This window comes from Artibeus jamaicensis, unplaced genomic scaffold (assembly GCF_021234435.1).
Source record: "Artibeus jamaicensis isolate MK-2021 breed Jamaican fruit bat unplaced genomic scaffold, CSHL_Jam_final scaffold_847, whole genome shotgun sequence".
NCBI lineage: Eukaryota > Metazoa > Chordata > Mammalia > Chiroptera > Phyllostomidae > Artibeus > Artibeus jamaicensis.
In genome coordinates, this window is record NW_026522057.1 from 17,826,577 (window position 1) to 17,852,585 (window position 26,009).

The 26,009-nt window shown below is 54.4% G+C and overlaps 1 protein-coding gene across 2 annotated transcripts; it reads left to right on the forward strand.

Moving 5' to 3' along the window:
• The first annotated feature begins 4,381 nt into the window (after window positions 1-4,381).
• LACTBL1 (lactamase beta like 1) lies at window positions 4,382-22,606 on the forward strand. Of its 2 annotated transcripts, none has more exons than XM_037135947.2 (8): window positions 4,382-4,512; window positions 4,830-4,901; window positions 9,544-9,679; window positions 10,934-11,043; window positions 12,891-13,048; window positions 14,795-15,033; window positions 18,620-18,725; window positions 20,049-22,606. In XM_037135947.2, exons 2-8 carry the CDS (start codon window positions 4,890-4,892, stop codon window positions 21,028-21,030), a joined length of 1,743 nt encoding a protein of 580 aa, XP_036991842.2. In that variant the 5' UTR covers window positions 4,382-4,512; window positions 4,830-4,889; the 3' UTR covers window positions 21,031-22,606. The 2 variants fall into 2 exon arrangements, with proteins under 2 accessions (XP_036991842.2, XP_053516656.1); XM_053660681.1 differs by having other exon boundaries at window positions 12,960-13,048.
• Window positions 22,607-26,009: the final 3,403 nt, after the last annotated feature.

Here is a 26,009-nt window from a genome sequence, read left to right on the forward strand (position 1 = left end):
AGCCCCAAGGGCTCAGGGAGTCCTCTTGGCTCTGCCTTTGAGCACACCCAGAATCTGGGGCCCTTCTCCCTGCCTCCAGTGCAGCTCCAAGCCACCGCTGCCTCTCACCTGAATGAACCCCTGGCCTCCTGCCCCACCCATGCCCTGTAGTCCGCTCTCAACACAGAAGCCAAGGGGCTCCTTTAAAGACGTCAGTCAGGTCATGCCACTGCTCAGCTCCCTAGCTCACTCAGAGAACCGAAGGCCTCGTGGCCTCTGAGGCTCTCCGTGGCCCAGCCCTCCCTTACCTTTCCAGCCTTTTCTGCTCCTCCGGCCCTCACTCAGTCTGCTCCCACTGCTGGCCTCCTTGTGCTTGCCCTTTACCATGCTAGGCACCCTCGTACGTGAAGGCCTCCGCGTTGGACGTCCCCCACACCATGGACTCTTCCTCTGCTGTGTGTACCTCCAACTCCCTTGCTTCCTTTAGCAGATTTGTTAATGCTCCTTTCTCAAAGAGTGACTGCCCGGGTTAATGTTAGAATCTGCCCCCTGACCTGGCTCTATTTATTTTCCCACAGCAGGTAGTCACTTTCTAGTGTTTCATTTAGCTTATCTGCTGTGCTGCCCCTGCTAGAATATAAGCTCTGGGAGGTCAGGGGCCTTGGTCTGTGCCGTTCACTCAAGCACCTAGAATAGGGTCCAGCACTTAGTAGGTGCTCAATAAATGTGTGTTGACAGTGAGTATGTGTTGCTGTGTCTGCTGTGCCATCATGTCCTCCTCTAGACCCAAGTGCAACCCCTCGTGTATGGTTGACCCCCAAATGTGTCTGGCGCATGACTCCATGGGTTCCCGAGCAAACAGATGAGTTAATAGTCAGAGCCTGACTGGGAAAAATGCTAAGTATCTTCATAGATCCTTTCGGAGAGACGCTTTCCTTTTTAAAGTTTAACTTGTCCTTGATAGCTTTTCAGCCACATTCTTCTTTCCAAATGGTCCTGGTGCTGAGGGTGGGGGTAATTGTTTACTTACTCTGGGAATGTTCTAGAATAAATTTTGGGACAAAGTGACCTCAACATCCTATGGGAAGGAGGCCACTTTGAGGGGTAGACCTTTGAAGAAACAGTTTCAGGTGAGGGCAAAAAATGGAACCAAAGAGGAACCTCTGAAGTCTAGTCCACTTGAACTTGAGACCCTTCTAACCTTGCGTGGCCATTAGTGTCGGGGTTCTGCTCCTAATTCTCAAAACCTGAACGTATTCCACAGAGAAGAGAAACCAGAAAACCTCACAGAGAAGGATTGGGACCACTGGACTGAGTCCCAAAAGTGGGAGAAGAAAGGTGGAGGAGAAAATAGAGGGAAAGTGAGAGGAGGAGGCAAGGGGAGAACAAGAAAGGTGGGGAGGGGAAGGGGAGAAAGGCTGGGGGAGAGGGCGAGGTGGACAGGGGGGAAGAGGGGAGACCTGTGGGGGCCCTGGGAGGAGAGGGAAACCACAGCAGCGGCAGTAACAGTGGCTAAGGTTTATTGAGCACTTACTGTGTGCTGGCCGAGGCACTGTGTGCTTTAGATGCCTTATCTCCTGGAATCCTTGCTCCCACCCCAAGAGGGTAGCTTCCATTTCATTCCCCTGTTTTACAGATGAGCGTGCTGAGGCCCAAGTCAAGCCAGAAACCCCATCAAAGTCCTGTAAGCAGTATGTGGTGGGGCTGGGATCTGAACCCTGACAGCCTGACTCAAGGGTCCCCCGGGTGAAGTTTAGGCTGTTCAGAGAAGGAATGATTTTTTCCAGAGAGCAGTGGGCAGCCACGGAGGGCTATTTAAACAAAAGACTGATATGATCTCTCAGCTACAAAGAGGATGAATAACTCCTCTTTCAAGGGGCTGTTGCGGAGATTATCTTGGTTCATCGAGGAAAGTCCTTGGACAAAAGCCTGGAGGAAGAGAAGCACTCAAGGAACAGAAGATGCTTCAGAGGATTTCACGCATGAGCATCTACTGTCACCATGTGGTCATTTTCTGTATGACAGGCTACGATGCCAGCTAAATTTGGGAGGGGTGGGGTTGTCCCGGGAGACTTGGTCTGGGCGGTCAGAAAAGGCTTCACTGGGGCTGGGGCAAGGCGCAAGCTCCTGGAGAGGAGCTGGTGTCCTGGGGGTGAGAGTCGTTGTTGCAGAGGTGCAGAACCCTGTAGCGGATGAACTGATTCAGACATTCAGGGTTGGCCACACAAACCAGAATGAGATGTGGTCTTTGCCCCGGAGGACCCCCTATCTGAAGGGGAGACCACATGGGAGACATGGTTGCGTCTGCGAATTAGTGGGGAGGATTCCTGGGCCCAAATCCTAGTCCAGCTGCTTCCTGGGGCCTCACTTCTCTGAGCATCCGTTTCCTTGTATGTGAAATGGGGACAGAACAGAGCCTGCCCGGGGACTGTCGTGAAGACCAGGGGAGGTAACAGAAAGCACTAAGCACCTGTACCTGGCACATTGTCATTGCTATGTGGCCCAGAAGCAGGATGCTCAGCCAGCTCTGAGCCTCAGGAAAGGTGAACTAAACAGCCAGGTAAAACAGAGACAACCTGGCCCCCAGCTCCACCGCTGCACTAAACCAGCTTCGAGACCTCCTCTCCCGGAGCCTGTTCCACCAGCCACACAGTGTGAGGTCCAGGTAAAACCACTCGGCTCTCTTCTCGTTCTGATTTATCAATCCCCTCTCCCAGGCCAGCCCAGATCTCTGGCCAGGCGGATATAGAAGAAGACCTGGAAGGCTTGCTTCCACCCATTCACATACCCAACTGCTGGGCATCAGCAAAACGGAGATAACAATTCAAGCCCCATTCAACCACAAGGTGGCTGGGAGGCAACTGAGATAACAAAGTGAAAACGGGTGCAATCCATGAATTGCAAAGCCTTGCTCCTCAAAGGGTGGTCCTGGGACCGGACCAGTATCAACAACACCTGGGAACTTGTGAGAAATGTAGACTCTCGGGTCCCGCCTGAGCCACCGACGCAGAACCTGCAGTTCAACTCAGTCCTTGGCTATCCCTGCACACATTTAAAATCAGTTAGAGACACACTGGTCTAAGCGATGGTTCTCAACGCTGACCACACGGGTGAATCACCCAGGGGTCTTGAAAAATCATGACCCCTTGGGGTCTCTGGGGGTCGGACATAGACAGCAGGAGTTTTTAAAAGCTCCCAGACGTATTTCAGGGTCCCTGGGGGGTGGGACCCAGACGGCAGCGAGTTTTAAAAGCTCGCCAGTGTAAACAGTGTTATTAATGGAGCCAGAGCTGCCTCATACCTCCAACCTTGGAATGTTAAAAACGGGGCCAGATAACCTTGGGTCAGGGCCTCAGCACCCTTGTGCTTTGCAAAAGAACCATTTGCAAAGACAACAAGAGAGTACGTATTCTGACTACTGGATTGATGGCTAGTGGACAGAAAATTAAAAACACTGCTTAGAGTTAAAATCACTCTTATTTTATCCACACCCACAGACATGCCTCCTTCTACTGAAGAAATCGTTCCCCTTCTCCTTCTCGTAGACACCCGTTGCCTTTGCCTCCTGGTTGGACCAGTATGTGGGCTTCTGCCTGAATGAGTGGTTCCCGAATGGCTGTTCTTACTGATCTCAGTGAGTGCTTGTTTGCCTCTCGCTGTGGATGGCTTTTTTACTTTTAAGTTGCCACCAGGTAATTCCACTTTGCACTCCTATCTAGTGCCAGGAAGGCAAACACGTTTTCTCTTTTGTGCCAACGTAAAATCAATGGGGAGTGACTTTCTAAACGTTCACTGGGAAAGATCTGACGTCTGCCCCGGGGGCTGGGTAGACGCTGAGGCATAAAAGCCGAGTTACAACAAGAAACTAGCCTGTAGAGTCTCACTTGTTGCAGGTCCTGGGCTACCTGCTTTGCAGGCACATCGCGATTTACTCCTAACCGAGATACTATTGTCCTTGATTTTATAGCTGAAGAAACAAAAAGGGCGTGACTTCCCCAAGCCTACACAGGCAGTAACAGAACTGGGGTTTGGACTGAGTTATCTGAATGTTTAACAGGTAGGCTGACCCCAGTGGTTTTCAAACTGTGTTTCTTGGAACCCCAGGCTCCTCAGGGGCAGCAGAGGGGCTGGTGTGGGTGCTGGATGAGGCTCGGAGGCCTGTGGATGGGTTCTTTCCCCCAGCAACTCTTTATATTGGGCTTGGCAAAGACTCTTTCTGGGGAGACCGTTCCTTTGCTCACCAGCCTGGAGCATCTTGGGTCACGTGGTGCTGTCCAGTCTCCCTGACAGATGTTCCCCCCTCCCCGCTGCCTGGGGACCCCAGGAATTAATCCCCAAGGCAGAAGGCACAGAGGACTTAGTGCCTGGGGAAATCAGGCACCACATCTGCCAGCCCCTGGGAGCCTGGGAGGAGCCTGGGCCTCAGAGCCCGGGAAGCCACCCTGCCCTCCAGAACTCAGGGGGTCTGAGAGGCACAGGCCAGCCACAGCTGGGCGGGCACTGCCCTGTCTTTCCTGAGCCTTCCAGAAGACGGTGAGCTGGGGGCTAAGCACCCTGGGGGTTCGACAGGGTGATCAGCTCTCTCATTTGGGAGGGGGAATTTGGGATGTTCAGGGCTTAAGGCAGGACCGACCTGGGCAGACCCAGATGGGTGGACACCCTCGCGGGTTTTCTGAGCTGGCTTCCCCTTGGCCTTGAGGCGGAGCTCCATGAAGGGAGGGGGCGCTTGGCCTCCCTCTGCTTCTAGCATTTCCCGGTCCCCTTCCTCTCTTTCCAGCTCTGCCCCCCTCCTCTCCCCCGCCCAGATCTCTCTTTGCCTTCACACCTCTAACTGAATTTCCCACTCACAGTGTTTCCCCGGCTGTGGACTTGATCGTCAACGAGCTGGAATCTTGTGCGTCTCGGACAGAATGAGGAGCCAGGTGAGGCCCAGTCCCACAGTCTTGCTTCGAACGTCAGCCTAGACCACCCCCCGAAACCTCTGCCCTCAGCCCATCGTTTTTAGAGTGAGCACCACCGGCCGCAGGCATTTCAAGGGTTTTATGTGTATTAACCCACTGAACTCTCAGAACAAACCAGAAACCTCTCCTCTTCCATTTCACATCCCTGGGCCTCTGACTGGAGTGACCATGACTCATCCCCAGCTCCCCGCCCCCTGAGCTCTGTGCCCATGACCTGTACCTCTGTCTCCCAGAGAAATTAGTGTCGGCACAAGCTGCTGATTGGTGAGCAGCCTCCCAGCGGTTTCCCACCCGTCATCGCGTTCGCCCTTACCTAAAATTCTATGGGGTGTAGGAACGAAGGTCATCCCCCTATGCAGGTGAGAAAACCGGGACTCAAAGAGGCGAAGTCATTCGTCCAAATCTAGGAAGGGCAGAACCAGGGTCCGGTCTTGCTTTACCTGGGCCCGGAGACCTGTGTCTGACTGCTCCACCGTCCTGCGGGCTCCATGGGGACAGGAGTTGGCCACAGGCACAGAGCCTCAGGGCGCAGCACTGCGCCTGGCACACAGCTGGCCCTTGGGGATTGCTTCCGAATGTGTGACTGGACCAGGAAGGCTGTCCCAGGGTGGGCGGTGAGAAGGAGGGAGGAGGCGGGGGTCTGTGAGCTGGAGAGCAACCCGTGGAAGGCGGTGCGGGAGCTGTGGTCGGGGTGGGCTTTGCGAGAGCCTGGCTCTTCCTGAGCCCTCCCCCCACCAGTGTTTTCCCGCTGGAAAGGGGAGAACGGGGAGAGGGGTGAGAGGGGAGGGGAGAGACTCCTAGTGGCTGCGGTTGGTAAGTCAAACTGTGAGCAGCTGGCGAGCAGCTTAGCAGTTAAACGCTGGCTGTGCCGTAGGGGCTGTTGGAATAAATCCTGAGATTGGAGGCAGACGTGAGATGAGCCTGGGCCCCAGAGGAGAGCTAAAAGTTGGGGTGCAGAGACCCCAGCCACATGCAGAGGGCAGGGTGGCGCACCGCACAGAGCTCGGCCCCTAGCTCTGTCGCCTGCTGTCCACAGCCTCAGCAAGTCATTTGCTGCCTGCGCTCCATTCTTCACCCGGAGAGGTCCTGCCGCAGGCGCCTGGTTGGGGAGATGCGCAGGCCGCGCACCAGGGCGTCCCCTGGCCCTGCCCCTGCTCACACTCAAAGGGGAGCACGTTCACACTGCGCTTCTGCACAGACCAGCCGCTGTGCCTGAGAGCCCCATTCGCTCCTCTGACACCCAGGGAGAGGCATCTGCAGGCTCTTGGGATCTTTAATGGTTTCATTTAAAGAAATGAAACTGGGTTATAGTTTACATGCAATAACATCCATTCATTTTGGCGTACAGCTCTATGAATTTTGACAACTACATACAGTCCTATAACCACCACCACATCAAGATATAGAACATTGGCTCCGGCTGGTGTGGCTCAGTGGATTGAGTGCCAGCCTGTAAACCAAAGGGTCACTGGTTCAATTCCCAGTCAGGGCACAGGCCTGGGTTGTGGGCCAGGTCTCCCCCAGTGGGGGACACATGAGAGGTAACCGCACATTGATGTTTCTCTTCCTCTCTTCCTCCCTTTCTTCCCCTCTTTCTAAAACATAGATGGATAAATTCTTGAAGAAAAAAAAAAGATACAGAGCGTTTCCATCACCTCCCCAACCCCCCTCTGCCTTTTGTAGTTTACTCCATCTCTGCTCTGGGCAGACACTGAGTTGTCTTCTGTCCCCACAGTTTTTTGCCTTTTAAAGAATGGTATGAAAATGGAATGATACAGTCTGTCGCCTTTTGAGTCTGGCTAATTTCACTTAGCACAATATATCTGCAATCTAGCCACATCGTTGCGTATATTGGTAGTTTGTTCTTTTACTTTGCTGAGTAGTATTCCATTGTATGGATGTACCATGGCTTGTCTATGCATTCACCAGCTGAAAGACATTTGGATTGTTTGTAGTCTTTGAGAATTATGAATAAAGAATGGCTTCAGTGTAAACCCCAGATTCTACAGCTGGAAGGTGCTTAAGAAGCCAAATGAGATTTCCAGATGTAAAAGTAAACTCTTTACAAACAGCCCGGCCCTCTCCAGCAGTTGAAGAAATGGAGACCCCACGAGGGGGTGGGACTTGTCCAGACTTACAACTGAATCAGGAAGTGGGGCTGAGATTTGAATAAGTCTTTCAACTTGCAGGGCAAGTTCAAAGTGCATTTCCTGAGCACCTGCCCGTGCCAGGTGGAATGCCAGGCGTTGTGGGCAGAAAAGCCAAGAAGGCATGACCCTGGCACTAGGGACACTCGCTACCTGGTCGGGAGCCAGACAGAGAAACCAGGGCAGGTTACTGTTACAGTGCAGTAATGGGTGTGCACAGAGAGGAGAGGACCTCGGGTCTGCCTGGGGAAGAGTGAGAAGGCTTCGCAGTTGCCCATGGGTTCAGAGGGAGGAACATGAGTGTGTTGAGGTGAAAAGGACAGTCAGAGGGAACAGCAGGTGCAGAGGCACGGAGGGGAACCACGTGGGGCATGGAAGCCCAAGGACGCAAGGGGCAGGAGGGGTTCGTGGCGTTGGTCAGAGTCAGGTCACAGAAAGCCTCTCTGGCCAGACTGTTCCCTGCAGGACGGCACCTGGCACATAGGAAGTGAACGACCCTTGCTGTGGAAGAGAGTGGAGGACTGGACGGAGAGGGTGGGAACGGAAGGTCCGTGAGGCTGTAGGGAACAGAGCCGGGAAAGCGGGTGTCAGTGCACGGACACCGGTATGTTTCAGAGACGGTGCAGGAGCCAGAGGGAGCTGGGGCGTTCAACCAGTGGTGCTGAAACAACTGATTACCCGCAGGAAAAAAATTAGATCCTTTCTATACTTTCACACAAAAATTAAACATTTTTGTGTGAAAGTATAGAAATCCATATTTGAGGCCTCGATGAAAAGGATTTCTTCAGCACACTCAGCAAACACACACAGAGAGCAAGCAAAAAAGATGGGGCAGATAGATCTGATTGGCAGCAACCACAGCCAGCACCGAAGCCCTCTCTTCAACAGTAACTGCAGACAGGGCTCGCTCCGTGCCAGACAAGATGTCCCTTATACAAATCCACTCAACCATACTACACGTTTGTGGGGCAAACGCCACTGTCATCTCCATTTCCCAGGCGAGGACTCAGAAGCAGAGAGGTTACATCACTTTCTTACAGTCACACAGCCGGGAAGTGGCTGAACTAAGATTCCACGTCAGCAATCTGGCCGCAGACTCTCCACTACGCTATTCTGTCTCTCAATAGAAGTCACCATAAACGCAACACGACAAGGCAAGCCGTAAGCAAGAGAACCTGGAACTGACAAGGAGCTCTAAGTGAGGAAAACTAAATAGGAAAAGAAAACAACAAACAGGCAATGGACAAAAACAATCCACTCACAGAAATGCAAACGCAAATCCATACAATAAACACACCAAAAGGAGTTCAACCTTATTAGTGGTCCAGAAAAAGACAAATCAAAGATAGCAGTGAGAATCACAAGTGGGGGGAGTGTGGACTGGAACCACCTCGGAGGGCACTGGAGGGAATCTGGTTAAACTGAGGATGGCTGTACGTGACCACCCAGAAATGTCACTCCTAGGCACAGTGACGGCCCTCGAATGAATAAAATACTCGCATTTTTAAGGCGGCCTGGCCCAACTCCACGCTCTGTGGTATAATGAAATACATTCGTACAGCAGCACACTCCACAGAAATTGAAATGAATAATCCCACACTACATGTATCGAATGGGGGGATGGGGAAGCAAGCTGCAGGATAATACAGTAGGGTATCATTTGTATAAGGTTTGAAACGTGTGAGACAATACCACATGCTCCCTGTGGATGCATAAACACAGTCAAGGAGTAAAAGCGTGTGTGATGATAAGCACCAAGGTCAGAATGGGTGTTTCATTTGCGGGGAGGGAGAGGAGAGTTAAACTGCAAAGAATAACGCAGAAGGCTTCACCTCTGCCCAGAACATTTTCGTTTTATCCATCCACTCATTTAACAAATATTCATTAAGGCCTACGATGTGCCAGGGACTACTGGAGGCCCTGGGAATGCCACCGTGAACAAAACTGGACAAACCAGAAGCCGTGGAGGAGAGAAAGAAAGTGAGGAAGCGGCCCCTTCCTCGGAGAACGCAGCCTCGGTCAGGCAGATCGGCTGACAGCAGCTGATCGATTGTTATACAGCAGAGAGAGTCGGATCTGCCCCACAACAGAGGCTCTCCCCGAGTGCCTCGGAGGGGACCTGGGTGAAGACAGTTGTGGACGTTTCCGTGGAGGAGGTGCATGTAGTTGGCTTAGACAGATCACTAAGCACGTAGAACGAGAGAGCCTGCCCGGCAGAAGGGGCAGGCTCTGCAGAGGCACAGAGGTGCGGAGGTGCGCCCTGGCCGAGCTGTTGAACGGGTCACACCTTGGTTCCATGGGTGTGAAATCTTCCCCAAGCTGTGGACTTCCAGGACGCCTGGGTGAACCTAAGGCACAGGAGGGGCCGGGGAGGAGTCCCTCTCTCTATTTTGCCCTGGCTGACGCCCACGGGGGCCGGACGACACACGGACGCCCATGTGTCGTCTTCCTTCCAGGCTGGGTGGCGGCTCAGCCAGCTGAAAGGAAAGAGGAAGTGGCTCCTGCCAGGCTCCTGCAGCTTCTTCTTCCTGCTCTCCCTGCTCATGACTGGCTGCTTCCTGTGGCAGTATCACCTCCCCAAGCTGCAGACCGGTGAGTGCCCCAACACCCTCCAGTTTCTCCCACCCACGTGGTCCTTGTGGGCTTGGAGCTGCTACTCCTGTCCCGGGGTTTAGGGGAATCTCATAACCTCCAACGAGACCGAAACTCTGTGTCTTTGGACCAGCCGCCTGGTCTCTCTGTGCCTTGACGTCCTTGTGGATGTCCTTGAGGATCCTAAAACGAGGATCCTAATGCCACCTCCAAACGAAGTGATTTATTCTTTCTCATGAGTCTGTGGGTTGGCTGGTAGTTCTGCTGCTGGTCTAACCTGAACTCTCTCCAATGCAGCCGGCAAGTCAGCTGGGAGAGCTGGGTCTGGCCCTCCCTGGGGACTCTAGTGCTCAAGGCTGCTGTTCCAGGCTTGTCCAGGAGAAGGCAATATTCCCAGGGAGCAAAGGACCATTAGGACCTAATTTTGGAAGGCCCAGGATCAATGATCAAAGCCACAAAGCCAGCCAGAGTCAAGAGTGTGAGGAGCTGAAGGAATTCATGGCCACAGTGAATCTCCAGCCTTGTCTCCGTGCTGGGTGGTCTCAGGAAGGATTTGAAAAGGGTGCCAGAGCCTCTGGGTGCTGGTACCCTCACCACCCCCACACCATCCTCAGAGGGTGGGGGGAGGTCTGGGGGCCATTGGGATGATCCCTCAGCCTGCATCCTGCTCTTCCAAGGCCCAAACCTTCTCCCCCGAGGTTCTGAGGAAGCCATGAAGTCAGATCATAGCTGAGTGAGGCTCGAGTTCCCCATGCCCAGAGGCACGGCTCTGGTGACAGAATGAATTGTCCCTCGGAGTTTACGCCCGAAGCCTGTGTGAGGTCCCAAGTCCACTTCTCCACCCAAACAGACACTCAGAACCGGGCGAGGAGAGGCAGGCAGACACACCGGGCCGAGCCTGCCCCAAGCGGCTGGGACTTGTCTAAGTCTGCTGCTGATGAGATCAGCAGGAGGAGAAGGAAGCTGGTGGTGCAGGAGAGAAGGGCTGCCACTGGGAACTGCGGCCTGACTGGTGTCTTGAAGGTCGAGCAGCAGCTGGCACGTGTGGAGCCGTCCCCTCCCCAGGTGTACTCTGCTGCTTGCCCCGTGACACCCATGGCTGGTGTCCGTGCCCTGGCATCTCCTGGCGGGGCTGTCGCCAGCTGGGAGGGTGTGGCTCTGGCCTCTGCTGCTACCTCCCCACCCCCGCCAGGATGACCTCGAGGCTCCTGTCCTGATCTCTACCCCTTTCTCACCATGTGATGTCCCCGGCAGGTTCCTTGGGACCAGAAGCCACCTCTGCCCCTGTGAGGATGTGTCCCCAGCACCCTGAGCCTGTGCCCCTGGCCCACCCACTCCCTGTGCTGAAGGAGGCCCTGGAAAAGGTCAGTGATGATGACCCGGGGGGGTGTGCTGGGCTGGGGTGATAAAGCGGGGGGCACACACTCTGGGCTGGGAGTGGCGCTCATTCACTCATCATGTAGTTTCTGAGCACACACTGACCCGAGACTAGACACCAGGGACGTGACAAGAAAGTACCGTCCTGTTCTTAAGAAGAAGCTACCAGTCTGGGAGTGAGGGAACAGTCGAGACACTAAACACTCATAACACAGGGTAAGAGTGAGGACAGAGAAGGTGTAGGGGACTGTGGGGGACAAAGGAACTGACCTTGGCGTCAGGGAAGCCTGCTGGAGGGAGCGGTGTGTAAGCTGAGATGTGAACCGGAGGTACCCAGGTGATGTGCAGGTGAATAGGGAGGGAGCCTGGGGGAGTGAAGGGCATGCCCCAGATAAAGGGAACAGCGTGTGCCAAGACCCAGAGTGAGCAGAGTAGGTACACAGCACGTGGAGAGAACTACCAGGACATTCAGTCTGGGGGGGCACAGGTGGAGGGGGGAGAAGAATGAGATTGGAGAGGATGACAGGGCCCATATCACAGAGGCCACTGTAAAATAATTAATCCCCCCGCCCCCGACACACACACAGTGTAACATTTACCACTGACGATGGCCTAACAGTAGAGTGGGCTGTCAGCTAGCCACCGTCTGTGCCAGTCAGGCCCCAGCCACTTGGGTCACTCGCCTAAGGAGACAGGGACAGATGAGATGTGATCAGAAGTGAATGAGCAGCAGCATGGTGGGGGGACTTAAAACTGTCACCCAAGGAACAGCTGGAGGGAAGGAAGCTGGTGCTTGCATGTAAGAGAAGGCGCAGGCCAAGGCAGAGACACAGTCACCGTCTGCAGATGCGTGAATGGCTGTTGTGAAGGGGAGGGCACCAAAGTGTGCCAGGTGGCTCCCTGGTGCTGCGTGGTCACAGTCATGAAAGGAAAAGCAATGATAATAACCGTGGCTGCCTTCTGGTGAACACCTGGTGTGTGCTCACCTCCGTGTGTGGACACCTCAGGAGCCTCTGTCTGCGGAGGAGCAGACTGAGATTCAGAGGCAAAGTCAGTGCAGGGTGGAAGCTACCAATAGACAGAACTCAGCTCGGGACGTGGAAGACCCCTCGGCTGGCTGGTCCGGCATCCGTTAAGAACTGGGGCTACAGTTAGCAGGGAGTTCCAACTCTGATTCCACCAGCCATTGGTCTCTTGGGCAAGTCACTTTGTATACCTCACAGACTCAGTCTTCTCATCTGTCAAATGGGGAGGCACTAGCACTGACTTATGAGGACTAAGTGAGAAGATACATGAAAATCACTTTGTACCAGGCCTGGCACATTCTAAATGCCGGTACATGTTAGCTGTTGTCGCCACTGGTACACGTCATTGCTGAGAAGAATGAGGCATTTTTAATCAACGTTCAAAGAGAACGTAGGGGCCTTCTAGAAACAGTGAGTTCGCCAACACGAAGGGATCAGACTAGGCCTATTGGAGGTTTTCTAGGGCGTCAGACAAGGAAGGATTTGACTAGATGGGTGCTTTTGTCTGCTCCTTTCTTTTATGTTTTGCCAAGGAAATGTTTCTTTGGGAAAAAACCTCATGAGGAAGCCCCACATATAAAACACACTCTAGGGGAGCTGCTCCGACTGCAGGCAGGGCGGGGCCCACTGCAGGGGCATGGTCTGGGAGCCCAAGGTCTGGAGGTTCACTGGGTGAGGGGAGCGTTGTGGGGGAGCCACGCAGGGGTGCTGTGAGTGGGCTGTGGTGTGGGAATGGGCTGGGTGTGCGGACGACAGGCGGAGTGTGTCTCTGCACCCACACTTTGAGCCCCCTGCTCTTCTCCTGCAAGGTGGGTGAGACCCTGCGCGGGGCACTCTCTGCCCCAGGGCTGGCTGCCATGTCTGTAGTTGTCATCCAGGGAGACACCGTGCTCTGGACTGGGAACTTCGGGAAGAAGAACGGCTCAGACCCGGCTTCCGGGCCCCCCAATGAGTCCACCATGTACCGGTCAGCTGGGTGACCTCCAGGGTCCTGGGGGGCAGGTGAGGGATGGGAGGATGGGGACCTAGGAGGTAGCGGGACTCAAGAGAGTCATGACTTTGGGGGTGCCTCCAAGCTGTCGGGCCCCTTTATGAAGTCCTGACGATTTAATAGATGAGGAGACTGAGGTCCAGAAGGGACCAGTGAGTGCCCAACATCACATCCCAGGGGTAACAGGTCGGGAAGGAATCCTTTCTGGAGAGCGCTGAGTCCCAAACCTCCTAACTACAAGAGGCTCCCTTGTGTCCCATCCCTCCCTTGAGGCAGACACTGGCCCTCAGTGTCTGTGGTGTTAGGGATGAGACCAGACGTTCACGTGGACTACCGAGTCCTGTGGAGGAAAAGGCACGGCACGGCTACTCTCTCAAGGGGAGAGGGCGCTGACTCTTGCCTTGACACCTTGTATTGGCTTTCTAATAACATACATCAAAGAAGGTTTTCATTCATTATACTTAAGTTTGCTTTAGGTAATTACTTTTTACAGATAGCAACAGAAGGGATGTTACAGATTAGTTCTTACAGATTAACAAGGAAACAATGTTTCCAATGCAAGGGAACCATAAGAGTAACAGTTCTGGTTACACTTCAATCCTCGGGAGAATCAGCACAGACTTCAGGAAATTACTTTAAAGATACATAGCAAGTGCTTTCTGCCTGAACTCAGGGTGAGAGAGTTTTAGCAAGAGCAAGTCACAAAGCAGCCTAGGTACAATGCAGGCCTGATTTCCTACGGGAGTTCTTCATGGGCATGGTCCTGCGTGCTGACTCGCTCCCCACTGGTTTTCCACGTGGGTCCTGAGCTACATTTCTACATCTCTCGAAGTGGTTCCCCACACTCCCTCACCTCCATTGCCACAATGGAATTGTAACCAGTCCTGGGCTCTTGCCCCAGGTCCCCGCCACCTGGCAGCAGTGGCCCGGATAGAAACCACTGGGGGACATTCTGCTGCACACAGTCTCCCCTCCCAGATTTGCCTGCAAGCTCCTTTTTAAAGCTCACAATGCAAAGTGAGCGCATTTGCTTGCAGAGAAATCGGGAGGCTTACGGCAGTTCCTCTCATACCACGTCCCACACACTGCGCCATTCACAACGGGGCCAAGTATGTGGACAGCAAGTATACTTCCTGCCACTTATTGAGCCCTTACTATCTGCCAGGTATGTTGCCAAACACTTGATGTGCACAGTCTTGTTCGGTTCTTTCTACAAGCTGTGAAGCGGATAAGGACGCTGAGTCTCAGAAAGTCTAGTACTGGCCTAGGACCACTCAGCCAGTGAGAAGCATCCTGGGGGAGGGCCTCCCCTGGGGCAGATGCCAGGGGTGTCTGACCCGCAGCCTGTGGGCCGCATGCGGCCCAGCATGGCTATGGATGCGGCCCAACACAAAATCGTGAATTTAATTAAAACCTTTCTTTTGCTCATCAGTTTTCGTTAGCATTTGTGCACTTACTGTGTGGCCCGAGACATGCGTGGCTCTTCTTCTAGTGCTGCTCAGAGATGCCAAAAGATTGGGCACCGTAGTCTGGGGTCTCCCTCCAGCCCAGTCCTGCTGCCTCTGGTATATTCTGAAGCATCCCAAAGCCAGTTCTACAGAGCCACTGAAGAAGGTGGACTCAGCGCTTTCCTAGAAGGCTGGAAAGTTAGAGGCTGGGGCACAGGGTAGAGATGGGTTGTGGGGCCAACAGTATGTGCCCTGGGCCCGCAACACTGTCCAGGATCTCCAGCGTCTCCAAGATCTTTCCAGTCCTCATGCTGTACCGCCTGTGGGAGGAGGGCATTGTGGCCTCTCTAGATGACCCCCTGGAGCAGTATGCCAGCTCCTTCACCATTAACAACCCGCTGGGTGCGGCCTCAGCCCCCCAACAAGGGAAGCTGATGGATGGGCTGGAGGAGGTGGGCCCAGCCCCAAGAACTTCGCCCGTCACCCTCCGAAGGATGGCCGGCCAGCTCTCGGGTGAGTGGTTCTGAACTTATCTTGCTTGGCCCCGAAATTTCAGGTGGGGGAACTGATGAGCAGACTCTCATCCAGCCAGGCGAGGCCTGCTCCCTGCTCTGCTTCCTGAACAAGCTGTAGCTCCCTCTCACCCTCCCCAGGCAGTGGGCTGGGGGCAGAGAGAGCGGGTGAGAGAGCTGAGGTGAAGCCTGGGACTTTACATCAAGCGGACAAATCAAGATTGTTGGTAGGTCAAAAGCAAGTTGACAGGTCAAGATCTGCTTATTAGGTCAAGAACAAGACAACAAGTCAATATTTGTAGACAATTCTCTAATGAAGCCCTAATATCCCTTAATATATAAAGATCACCTACAAATCAATACAGAGACCAACAACCCGATAGAAAAATGTGCAAAAGGATGGGAATAGAATAGACAGTTCACAGAAAAGGGACCACAAATGGCCCTTAAGACTATTAAAAATATTAAAAGATGCTCGGACTCATTCATAACAAAATAAATGCAAATTAAAGCTACTGAGAGACATCTTCCCCTTTTCAGGCTGGCAAAGGCCCAAATGCTGGACACATGAAGTCGGTGGGGTCACGATGAAATAGGCCCTCATACACGTTAGTGGTGGGCATTTCAGTTGGCACGACCTGTGGGGAGGGCGCTTGGTCATCTCTGTCACCATTGAAAATGCATGTATCCCTTGACTTGGAAAGCACACTTCTAGGAAACTTACAGATGTGCTCACACATGCAGTAAGGAGGTGCGAACGTCATTATTCACTACAGCACTGCAATAGCAAAAGAGTGAAACAACCTGAAGATCTAAAAATAGGGGAGTGAATTAATAAAATATGCCAGAATCAAATACTCTGTAGCCTCAAGGAAAGGTAACCACGTTCTTTATGTGCTGAGATAAGAGTAAGGTACAGTGTTAAGTGAGAAGAAAAGCTCTTAGCATATCATAATGCATGTGTATGCACACACACGTGTGTGTGTCTCAAATGTCTTTGGAAGGGAAGTGAAGCAGTTCGTACAACAGGTTGTATTCAGGAAGGGGAACTGGGTGACTGGGGACAGGGTAGGAGAAAATTTCTTCATGGTATATCCTTTGGTGTCTGTTGAATTTTGGATAATGTAAATGAATTACTTATCAAAATAAATTATATGGTGATCATCATAATAGTGGTGATGCAACAAGCCGAGATGTAGTGACAGAATGGGAAGGCAGCACTGGATCAAAACAGGCTGGATGCTGTGGCGTGGCTCCGGAAGCTTCCGAAGCGCCCTCCACTGGCCCACAGTCCATCTGCCACCTGTGACTTTGGAGGGTGGGTTTAAAGCAGGGGTGTGGGAGGGGTGGCTGCCAGGCTGAGCTGCATAGTGAATGATCCAGCCAAGGGGAAGAAGGCGGGTACCATGCACCCCCCCAAATGCCTTTATTGCTCATATTTGCAGTCACTGATCTATCACCACGAAGGGCAGGAGTTCTTCACAAGTGCCCATCATTCATCACTTTACAAAGTGAGCTCAGGCCTGAGTCTCAGTCGGTGAACATGGCTGGGGCTCAGTGTGGGCACGGTCCCCTGAGGCAGCCCAGGCAGGACAGGATCAGCCCTCAGAGGAGGCTGGACTGGTCGCGAAGGGCAGGAGTCCTGGAATTCCTCCTAGCTGTGTGATCTCGAGCAGGTCACTTAAATTCTCTGAGCCTTGCTTTTCTCCTCTGGGAAATGACGGGAGTTCAGGCTACTATAGGGGGTTGAATGAACTAACAAGTATGGAGCGTTCAGCAGAGTCCCTGGCACACAGCACATACTTGTCAATGTGTCTCTGGTTATCGCAGCCAGGGGTAGACCTAGGTTTAGTGGGGCCTGATGTGGATATAACCTGGGGGTCCTCTTCAAGAATACGATGTTATAAATTCACAACTAGAGAAAGGTCTTGGAAAGGGCCCCGCAGGTGAGGGACTCTGAGGTTTAAACTCAGTGAGCCTCCTGCTAAATCTATCCTATTTTCAATCTGACTCCAGGGCTCCCTCTAGGGGTGTGCAGTGAATTGTTTTTCATATACCCAGGGAACCCAGCCCAGGGCTCCTAAGTGTTTGGTCATGTCTCCTCTTAGCCCAAAGGGGCCAGATGAGCATACAGCAGCTGAAATAACTCCATTCTAGGCTCTCAATGTCTTTTACAACTGACCCTTGTCCTAATTTAGAGCTTTTCCCCATTTTTGGAGCTTTTTATCCATTCTCTTAATTAAGCCTTGCAACACTTCAGAGGAAAACCACTGCAGGTGCTTCAGTTCACTTAAAGATGAGCAAACAGAGGCTCAGAGAGGTAAAGCGCATGGTCTGGGGTCACACAGCACAAAATGCTAGTCAGGACTTAAATCCAGGACTTGGGACTCCACCCCTCAGTTACTCAGGCCGAAAGCCTCAGAATCATCCCGATAGCTCTCACCCCCACATCCTCCACACCCTCTTGGGGAGCAAATTCCACTGGACTCACTCAGATATGCCCAGAATCCACCCACTGCTCACCACCTCCACTGTTAGCGCCCTAGTCCAAGCCACCGCCATCTAAACGTGGAATTTTCCAAGTGTGCTAACAGGCTTCCCTGCTTCTGCCGTTGCTCCCAAATGTCTGTGTTTGCACAGTGGCCAGAGCAACCTTGACAACATACAGGTCGTATTACATCACTCCTCTGCTCACAACCCCTGCAGCGGCCCCATCCCACCCAGGGAAGAAGCCAGGTCCTTCCGGTAGCCTGTAGCACCCTACAGGATCTGGTACCCACACCCTCAATAGCTCTCACCTCCAAAGTCTCCCACGTTCTCGCTCCTCTCCACCCACACTGGCTGTTGCATGCTACTCCTCAAACATGCCAGGATATCCCTGCCTCAGGACCTTTGCACTTGCTGTTCTCTCTGCCTTCTCCGGCTCTTACCTTCTCAAGGGTCACCTCTGCGAGGTCTTCCTCTGACCAGATTATTTTTCTCCGTAGCATAAATATTAGTTTGTTGACTGTCCCCTTCATTAGAATGCAAACTCCACATGGGCAGAGACTTCATTCACTGCCGAATCCCAGGTACCCAGAACTTGGCACAAAACAGGGAGGCATGAAAGCTATTGCTGAGGGGATGGATGGGGAGAACCCCAACCCTGTAATCCTTCCAGTATATGTCACGTCTAATAAACAGAAATGTCCCAGTGGTTAGCAGAGCCAGTTCCACAAGGCTGTTCGACCGAAGATCTCAAGAATTGTCTGGAATCAAACTTCTATGGTTGATGACAATTACTCTTTGAGCAATTCCTATGACCAGGCGCCATGCTAAGCATCTTATCTCACCTAATCCTCGAATCATCGCTATGACAGAGGTTATTTCACTCACAGTGTGGATGGGGGGGGGCTGGGGCTTGGGTGGTTCGGTGGCTTGCCCAGTGAACACAAACAGGGGTAGAGTCCGTCCTGGACTGCTTTTATATTTTAGACGATTTTGTTGTTGTTATCTTTCAACCCATGGGAGGTGGGGGGTGGCACACCCAAAGGCCCATCATCCCACCCTCAGCTGGCCCAGCAGGTCTGACCACTGCTCCTCCCCAGGGCTGCCCAGAAGGCTCCGGTCCACTTCGCTGCTGTGGAGGGGCAGCACCCAGGAGGCCCTGAGGCTGCTCAAGGATGATGTGCTGGTGGCGGACCCGGGAACCAGGTGAGGGGTGCGCCTCGATGCTCCACCAACATCGGGGACCTCCCAAGGAGACACAGCTCCCCCCCACCCCCCACCGAGGGTCAGAGACTGATCATCTCGTCCTGGGGGTCAGAGCCAGAAGAGACCTCAGGGGTCACTGAATACAGCCCTGCCCACAGCTGGAAAGACCGAGGCCCGGAGAGGGATGGTACAGCGAGGCAGGTTCCGTGTGAACCTCCAGCTTGTTCCATGCATCAGCTCAACATTCACTGAGCACCTGCTCTGCCCAGAATGTGCTAAACCGAGACACAGCAGGGAGCAAATCCAACCTGGTCCTCCTCAGGGAATCCGCATTCTTGTGAGGCAACAGCGAGCATTCTTATCAGTGAACAGAGGAGCAAGATAAATACAGCCTTTCTCAAGTCCATCATGGAAATAAATGGAAGACTGATGAGACAGGCAGTGGACAGCTGGGTGGGCACTGAACAGAGAAGCCCAGCTCTGGGGGCAGGGGGCTGGACAGAGGGCAGCTGGCACACCCCTGCCTCAGAGGCACCCTTCCAGGCCTTTTCTCGGGGGCGGGGGTGATGCTCTTTTTCAAACTTACCCCTCTGCTTCTCCAAATGCTGAACCCCAGGCGCCATCTCTTGAGGAAGAAAGGACCCGGGTATGATCAGACATCTGCAGGCTGGAGTCTTGCTTCCGGCACTGCCACTAACTAGCTGTGTGACCTTGCAGGAGGCACTTTGTGTCTCGGAAACTCGCCTTCTTCGTCTGTAAACAAGAGAGGACACGTTAGAGTTTGGGAATGTCTAAAAAGATTTGTGGGTGCTGGAATTACTCCTTCCCCGGAAAAGAAGGGAGTCACATCTTATTGATTATCGGTGTCTGCCATGGCTGGGGGACAAGGGAGGGGTGAATCCTGCCTCTGGTTTCTTATCCTTGAGCTACACGATGGCCAGAATTCTCCCCCTCCCCCAGAACAGTCCAAGACTCTAGTTTTGCATTTGCTAACGTAAATCGTACTGAAGTGTAAAGGACCAGTAAGATCTGTTCTACCAGGGGCAATGCCCAGACCGGCTGTCCCCCTGCTTGCTGTGAGGCCCAGGGCAACTCTCCACCCCTCTCTGGGCCTTCCTCTTTCCGGATGCAGAATCAGTGATCTCTGCGGTCTCCACTGGGTCTGACCATCTGGGATGCAGTGAAGCAGGTTCCTGACCCATCCAGTCCAACGACGCTCTGGTGGCAGGCATGTCATACCCTTTGAGCAGGCGGGGAGGGGACCGTTAGGGTCTGGAGCTGTTCATCCGGGGCTGCATCCAGTTCCCACCCCTCCCATTGCAGGTGCCATTACAGCACCCTGGCCTTCTCGCTTCTGGCCCACATCCTGGCAGCCCACACGGTTCAGGGGGACTACGAGCGCTGGATCTCGGAGAATGTGCTGGAGCCGCTGGGGATGGCAGACACAGGCTTCGACCTCACTCCTCCTGTCCGCGCCCGCTTGGCAGCTGGCTTCTACGGCAGCGGGAGGCCGGCACCGCTCTACGACCTGGGTTGGTATCGCCCCTCAGGCCAAATGTACTCCACCGCTGCCGACCTGGCCAAGCTGGCCATGGCGCTCCTGGGCAGCGGGCCCCAGCGGATACTGGGGCCCGACGCGGCCAAGACACTGCTAGCGCCGCTGCTTGCCTGCCCGGGCGCCTACTTCGCCAACGAGACCGGCACCCCTTGGGAGTTCCATGCGCAAAGGGGCTACAAAGTGGTCCGCAAGGACGGCGACTTGGACGGCTACGCAGCCACCTTCTCCCTGGTGCCACCGCTGCGCCTGGGTCTGGTGCTGCTGCTGGCCGGGCCCCGGCCGTCCGGGACCGACCTGGTGACCCAGGCTTACGATGTGCTCCTGCCTGCCATGGAGAGGGTCCTCCGGAAGGCGGAGCGCAGCCCGGCCCCGCCGCCCACTGCGCGCCCCTTCACCGGCTACTTCACTTTCGCCAACCTGACCTTTTACGAGGTGCGCCCCGGGCCTGCGGGCGAGCTGCGCCTGCGCCAGTTCGGGCCCCGCGTCGAGGCCCTGGTGCCCCCAGCGTTCCGCACCTTCGCGCTGCTTCACCTGCGGGGCCGCGTCTTCCAGCTGCACGTGGCCCGCGAGTTCCCGTGCGCGCTGCCGCTTGGCGACACCTGGCTCTCCCTGGAGGCCCAACACGGGCAGCTGGTCAACTTCTACCCACTGGACCGCCACGGGCTGTCCCCGGGCTTTGACGTGCCGGGCCTTAACACGTACCGGGTGCTGCGGCTGCTGCGCAAGCCCGTGTTCAAGACCCAGTAACCTGGGACTTTGGGTGGAGCCTTCCCTGCCTCACCTACCAGCTTTCCAACCTGGGTTTGGAAAGTAGGGCGGCGGGGATGTCCAAAAGAGAAACCGAGTAGCCGACGACGTGGGGCGAGGCAGAGCTACTACAAGTGTGATTCCCAGGGCACAGCTGGTGTGCAAACTGTTACCGTGGGGTCACGAGTGAGATGAGTTTCTAGTGGTTTCTGTCTCGTTCAGCTATGTAATTTTGTTTCAAACGGCATCAACATTTGATCTTTAAGACAGTTAACAGCAGACTTATTCTGCAGCCGGTGCCACCCTTGGCTCCTGTGGAAGTTCCCCTGGGCGCCTCCTTGGGACTCGGGGCCAAGCGGAGCAGCGTGTGAGGAACCCCCAGGGGGTGCTCCCGGCCCAGGCTAAGGAGTCGAGGGCTCCTCTGCATTCGTGTTTCCTCGGACTCTCACGGGGCTGCCGCCTTCTCATCCTTTAGCCCCCAGCTCAGATTCCCCTCTCCAGAGAAGCCTTCCCTGCCACCCTGTCTGAGTCTGCCGTCCTCCCTCACGGAACCACAGAGACCCCCTGGTTTCTTTCCCAGCGCTTAGGGCGGTCTGCCGTTATTTCTTTTACTTGCTTAAATAAGCATTGTAGAATGCAAGAAAGCAGGTACTTCATCGCTCCTGCTCCCAGGTGTAACCCCAGGGCCTGGCGCAGTGCCCGGCATGAGAATGCCATCAAGAAGTGTCTGCTGGGGGGAGGAATGAGGCTCAGAGAGGGGAAGCAACGTGGCTCCACCACACAGGAATACAGGGATAGAGCCAGGGTGAAGGTCAAGTCCTCTGACCGTCTTCCACCAGCCAGTCCCTGGCCTAGGGCTAGTGGTCACTATGGGCAGCGGGGAGGGGGCTGGGACAGCTCAGGGGCAGACACAGTAACAGGTGTTGCAGCAAACCTCGAGCCTCTTGGAATGACCTAGAGGGGACTGCAGGTGATGTGGGGAAGCAGGGCGTTGGGGTCTCCCTTCCGGGGAGACGAAGACCCCACAAAGAGAAGACGCAAGCCCAGGCCTCCAGCTGGGGACCTCATGCCAGGGTGGTCGGGCCACAGCTCCTTCTCGCCTAGAGGCTGAAGAGAGAGAAGAGAGGACAAGCCCAGGGCCTCGGTCAGGGAGGAAGCCTGTCAGACTCTCGCCTGAGAGCGCTTGGGGTTTCTCAGCTATCTCTCCAAGAGTGAAGGAGTTGAAAACCCAAGGCGAGACCCCTGCTGGCAGAATCCCAGGCATCGGGGGCAAGCGAGAGGTGCCCTGGCATCCTCCGAATCCCACCGTTGAAGGGAATCCGGAGGGAGGTCACGCAGTGTTCAGGCCGCTGTCAGAGCGACCCCCAGGGCAGGGACCATAGCCTCACTTGCCCCAGGCCTCCCCAGGTCACAAGTTGGTCCGTGAGGTTCTGGCTCAGCCTTGCAGGACTCCGCGGCTCTTTCTACCACTCCTTGTTGCATCAGGAGGTGTGACCTACGATGGGCTTACCTGGTAGGCCACCCAGGTGTGTGCCGTGCCGGCGGGACTGGGACTACTCACTGTCCCCAGAACAAAGCGGCCTCAGAGGCTCACTCCAGGGCTTAGTATCCCTGGAACAGTGTGAGGAAGGGTCCAGCCTCAGGGCTGGTTTTGAAGAAAGAGGAGGAAGAAGAGGGGATCTGGAGATGGTACTGAGTGCTCTGGTGTCACGGGGGGATGTGGGGAGAGAAGGCGCCAGAGCTTTCTGAGATGGAGTTCGAACATCCGGGAAAGAGCCGAAAGAGCACAGTTTCAGCGTAAAATACACCTGGGTGATTCCCCGACCAGGCCACATTCAGCTTGACCTTGGGCACTTAGGACACCCCACCTCCCTGAGCCTCGGCTCCCACCTTTGTAAAACGGGATAGCAGCCCCCTCTTACGCTGGTTGGCAAGAGCCAGTCACAGTTTCAGGGACTTTGTGAACCAGTTGTTAAATGGCATCATTAAAAATTAAATCACATAAACTTACGAAAGCATAAATTGTATTAAAAACAGACTCGACCTTAGTCGGTTCCTGATTCTTTAACTGTGTTGCCATTATCTCTGCTTTAAAGATATTGATCACTTACGTCAATTATATCTGAGTTCTGGGAATACTGTGTAATGACGTGTTACTGAGTATCTCCTGCCGAGCTGGCATTCGGTGACCCGTGTTGGTGGTTGGAAATCGGCCTGGGTGGGAGGATATACACCAAGGAAAGTGGCTGTGACTGCAGATAAGGGCTTGATTTATTTATCCTTTTGTTGACTGTCTGGACCTAAGAAAGTGCTGGGAAACACATTAATGTAGATTACATATCAAAGTGTGATATGGAGAACAGCACCAAAAATGGCGGAAATCCCCTTCCAGCCAGTGTTGGGCACTGTGATCTGATTCAGTAAAGAAGGGACCCGTGTCACTGAGCCGTGAGCGAAGTTCCAACACACACCTTTGCTTCTTCGCTTTGATTAGTCCCTAGCCCAGACGAACATGTCGACCAGCGTTCAGGAACCACATTGGGGGGTCGGTCGACAGACCCTCAGCAGCACTCGCACCCCTAGGTTCCGTGACAAAACGCATGTGGCGGTGGTGCCCCTTCCCCAGATCACACCCAACGAACTCCCTGTCTGGTGTAGCTCAGTGGATTGAGTGCCGGCCTGCGAATTCCCAGTGGGGCCACGGGCCTGGGTTGCAGGCCAGGTCCCCAGTGTGGGGCCATGTAGGAGGCAACCACACACTGGTGTTTCTCTCCCTCTCCCTTACCCTCTCTAAAAAATAACAAAAGAGTAAATAAAATCTTTAAAAGTAATAAAGACAAGCACACTGGTTAGGTAACTACGACCTTCGGAAAAATTCCCTAGTCCCTCATTTCAACCAGATTGGCTGCTCCTGAGTTCTCACTATAGGAAAATTCTGGGACCAAATGACTGGCCTGAGACACAGCCTTACCGTATTTTGCTGTGTATAATGCACACTTTTTTTGCCCAAATTTTTGAGGGAAAATAAGGATGCACATTATACACAGGTATAATGATTACACACCGTGGGTGTAATAACCCCATGTGTAATGTGCACAAAAACATGGGTGTGCAGTATACACAGCAAAATACGGTACTAATGTCAGGAGTGGGAGGTCTGAAGAGGGGATTAGCTCTGGTGCAACCTTCTCTGCTTCCTGCCCCATCACTGCATCTCTAGTTCCCCACACTGGCCTGGACCTTAGCTCGGGTGGGGAGCAGGAGGCAGGGAGTCAAATCCTCACCATTCCCCACCAGCCCCAGGACACTGAGCTTCCTCCCTGGGGCTCAGCTCTGGCCTGTTACCAGCCCCTGCCCCCAGGGGGCAGAGTGGCTCCATGGATGGGAGGGTTAGGTCCACATACATCCCCCCTGTTTCCCATCGGGACAGGGAGTAACCCAGAGCCTTCTGGGTGCCTGGCTCTCCGCGGGCACTCTGCCGGGACCCCACATGCCGGCTCCTGTTCTCTATTTCACTCTCATTCAGGTCTTGCAAGGCAGGGTCTGTCATGCTCTCCCTGCTCAGATCCCAGGCCTTCGGGTGGTCCTCCCCCTACCCTCCTTGTTGCGTCCTCTTCAGACCTCCTCCCTATAACCCAGGGGTCCCTCCCCCTCCTGCCGTGACTATTTTAGCTCCTGGCTTGGTGTCACGGCCCCCAGCCTCTCCAGCAGGACTCTTGACACTTGAGGGAACTCTGTGGAATGATGCTGCCACATAGTTCCCTGAAGTGACACCTGGCCCTTCTGTTCCTTGACCCCTCTCTTCCCTGGATCTGCCTGGACCTGCAAAAGATGGGACATTAGAAATAATCCCCTCCCCCAACGGAGGCCTGGCCTCTCTCACCACAGAGAGTGCAGGAAGCGTGGTTTAAGGGATTAAACAGGACGATCTATGCAGAGTGCTCAGAACCAGGCCTGACAGAAGGCAAGTGCTGGGCGAGTTGTCTGTGGTTGAGAGGTGACACAGGGGTGTGTGTGTGTGTCTGTGTGTGTGCGTGTGTGGTTGGATCAGTGTGGGGTGGGCTTGAACATGAGCCTGCACCCACGTGTATGCATGAGTACGTGGGCGTGTGGGATTGGATGGCTTTGTGTGTACCTGCGTGTCTGTGTGGCTGATGGCACAAGTGAGTGCGTACGGGGGCGAAGGGGCCCTTTATGCACGTGTGTGTGTGGATAGGGGTGGGAGGCTGGGGCAGGCGCCCACTCACGTCTTGCTGCCTTGGAACCAGCAGCAGCAGCAGCAGGAGCCACAGAATCTCCAGCTTTACCATCATGCCATCCAGGGGCCAGAAGGGGAGGAGGTGCCAGCAGTGGGCAGGGGGAGGGGCAGCTGGTGGCCCCAGGACTCTGCACGCTGAGCCATCAGGATGTCTGGGGCAGAGCTGGTCCAGCAGACACTTTGGGCTGATGAGGGTGCGTGGGGGTGGGGGGCGGGCCATTTCTGCAAGCCCACCTGCAGCTGGGGGAAGCCTCCCCTAACCCCGCCCATGGCCATGATGCCAAACTCAGTGAGAGACTATGGGGAAAGCTCCTCCCGTTTCCCTTTGTCTCCTTGGTGACACGTTTTTGGCAGCAACAATGCCTCTGTCCCTGTGAAATGACTGAGCCTGTGGATGTCCGTACAGAGCCAGGAGGGACAATGAGAGGTCTCAGCTGCCCCTTGGGTGGGAAAGAAGAGTGAGCAGAAGACTGAGAGGAACAAGTAGGGGTTGGTGAGAGAGCTGGGAGGGAGGGGACCTGGGCCAGACCCCCATGAGACCACGCTGGATCCCAGAATGGGCAGGAGAGCCCAGGGGGAGCCCAGTGCAGGCCGGGGACCGGGGCCGGTGGGACTGCAAGGGATCAGTCTTCACAGAGGCACTGGACTGGGACAGACTGATGTGGTCTTGGGTGGCGGGTCAGCGGCTCCAGGGTAAGGAAGGCAGTGGGTTGGCACGCCG

Coding starts and splice junctions, on each gene's coding strand:
- LACTBL1 (XM_037135947.2), top strand. Junction 9,680..10,933: donor CCTCCCCAAGCTGCAGACCG/GTGAGTGCCCCA, acceptor TGTCCCCGGCAG/GTTCCTTGGGACCAGAAGCC. Junction 15,034..18,619: donor GATGGCCGGCCAGCTCTCGG/GTGAGTGGTTCT, acceptor GCTCCTCCCCAG/GGCTGCCCAGAAGGCTCCGG.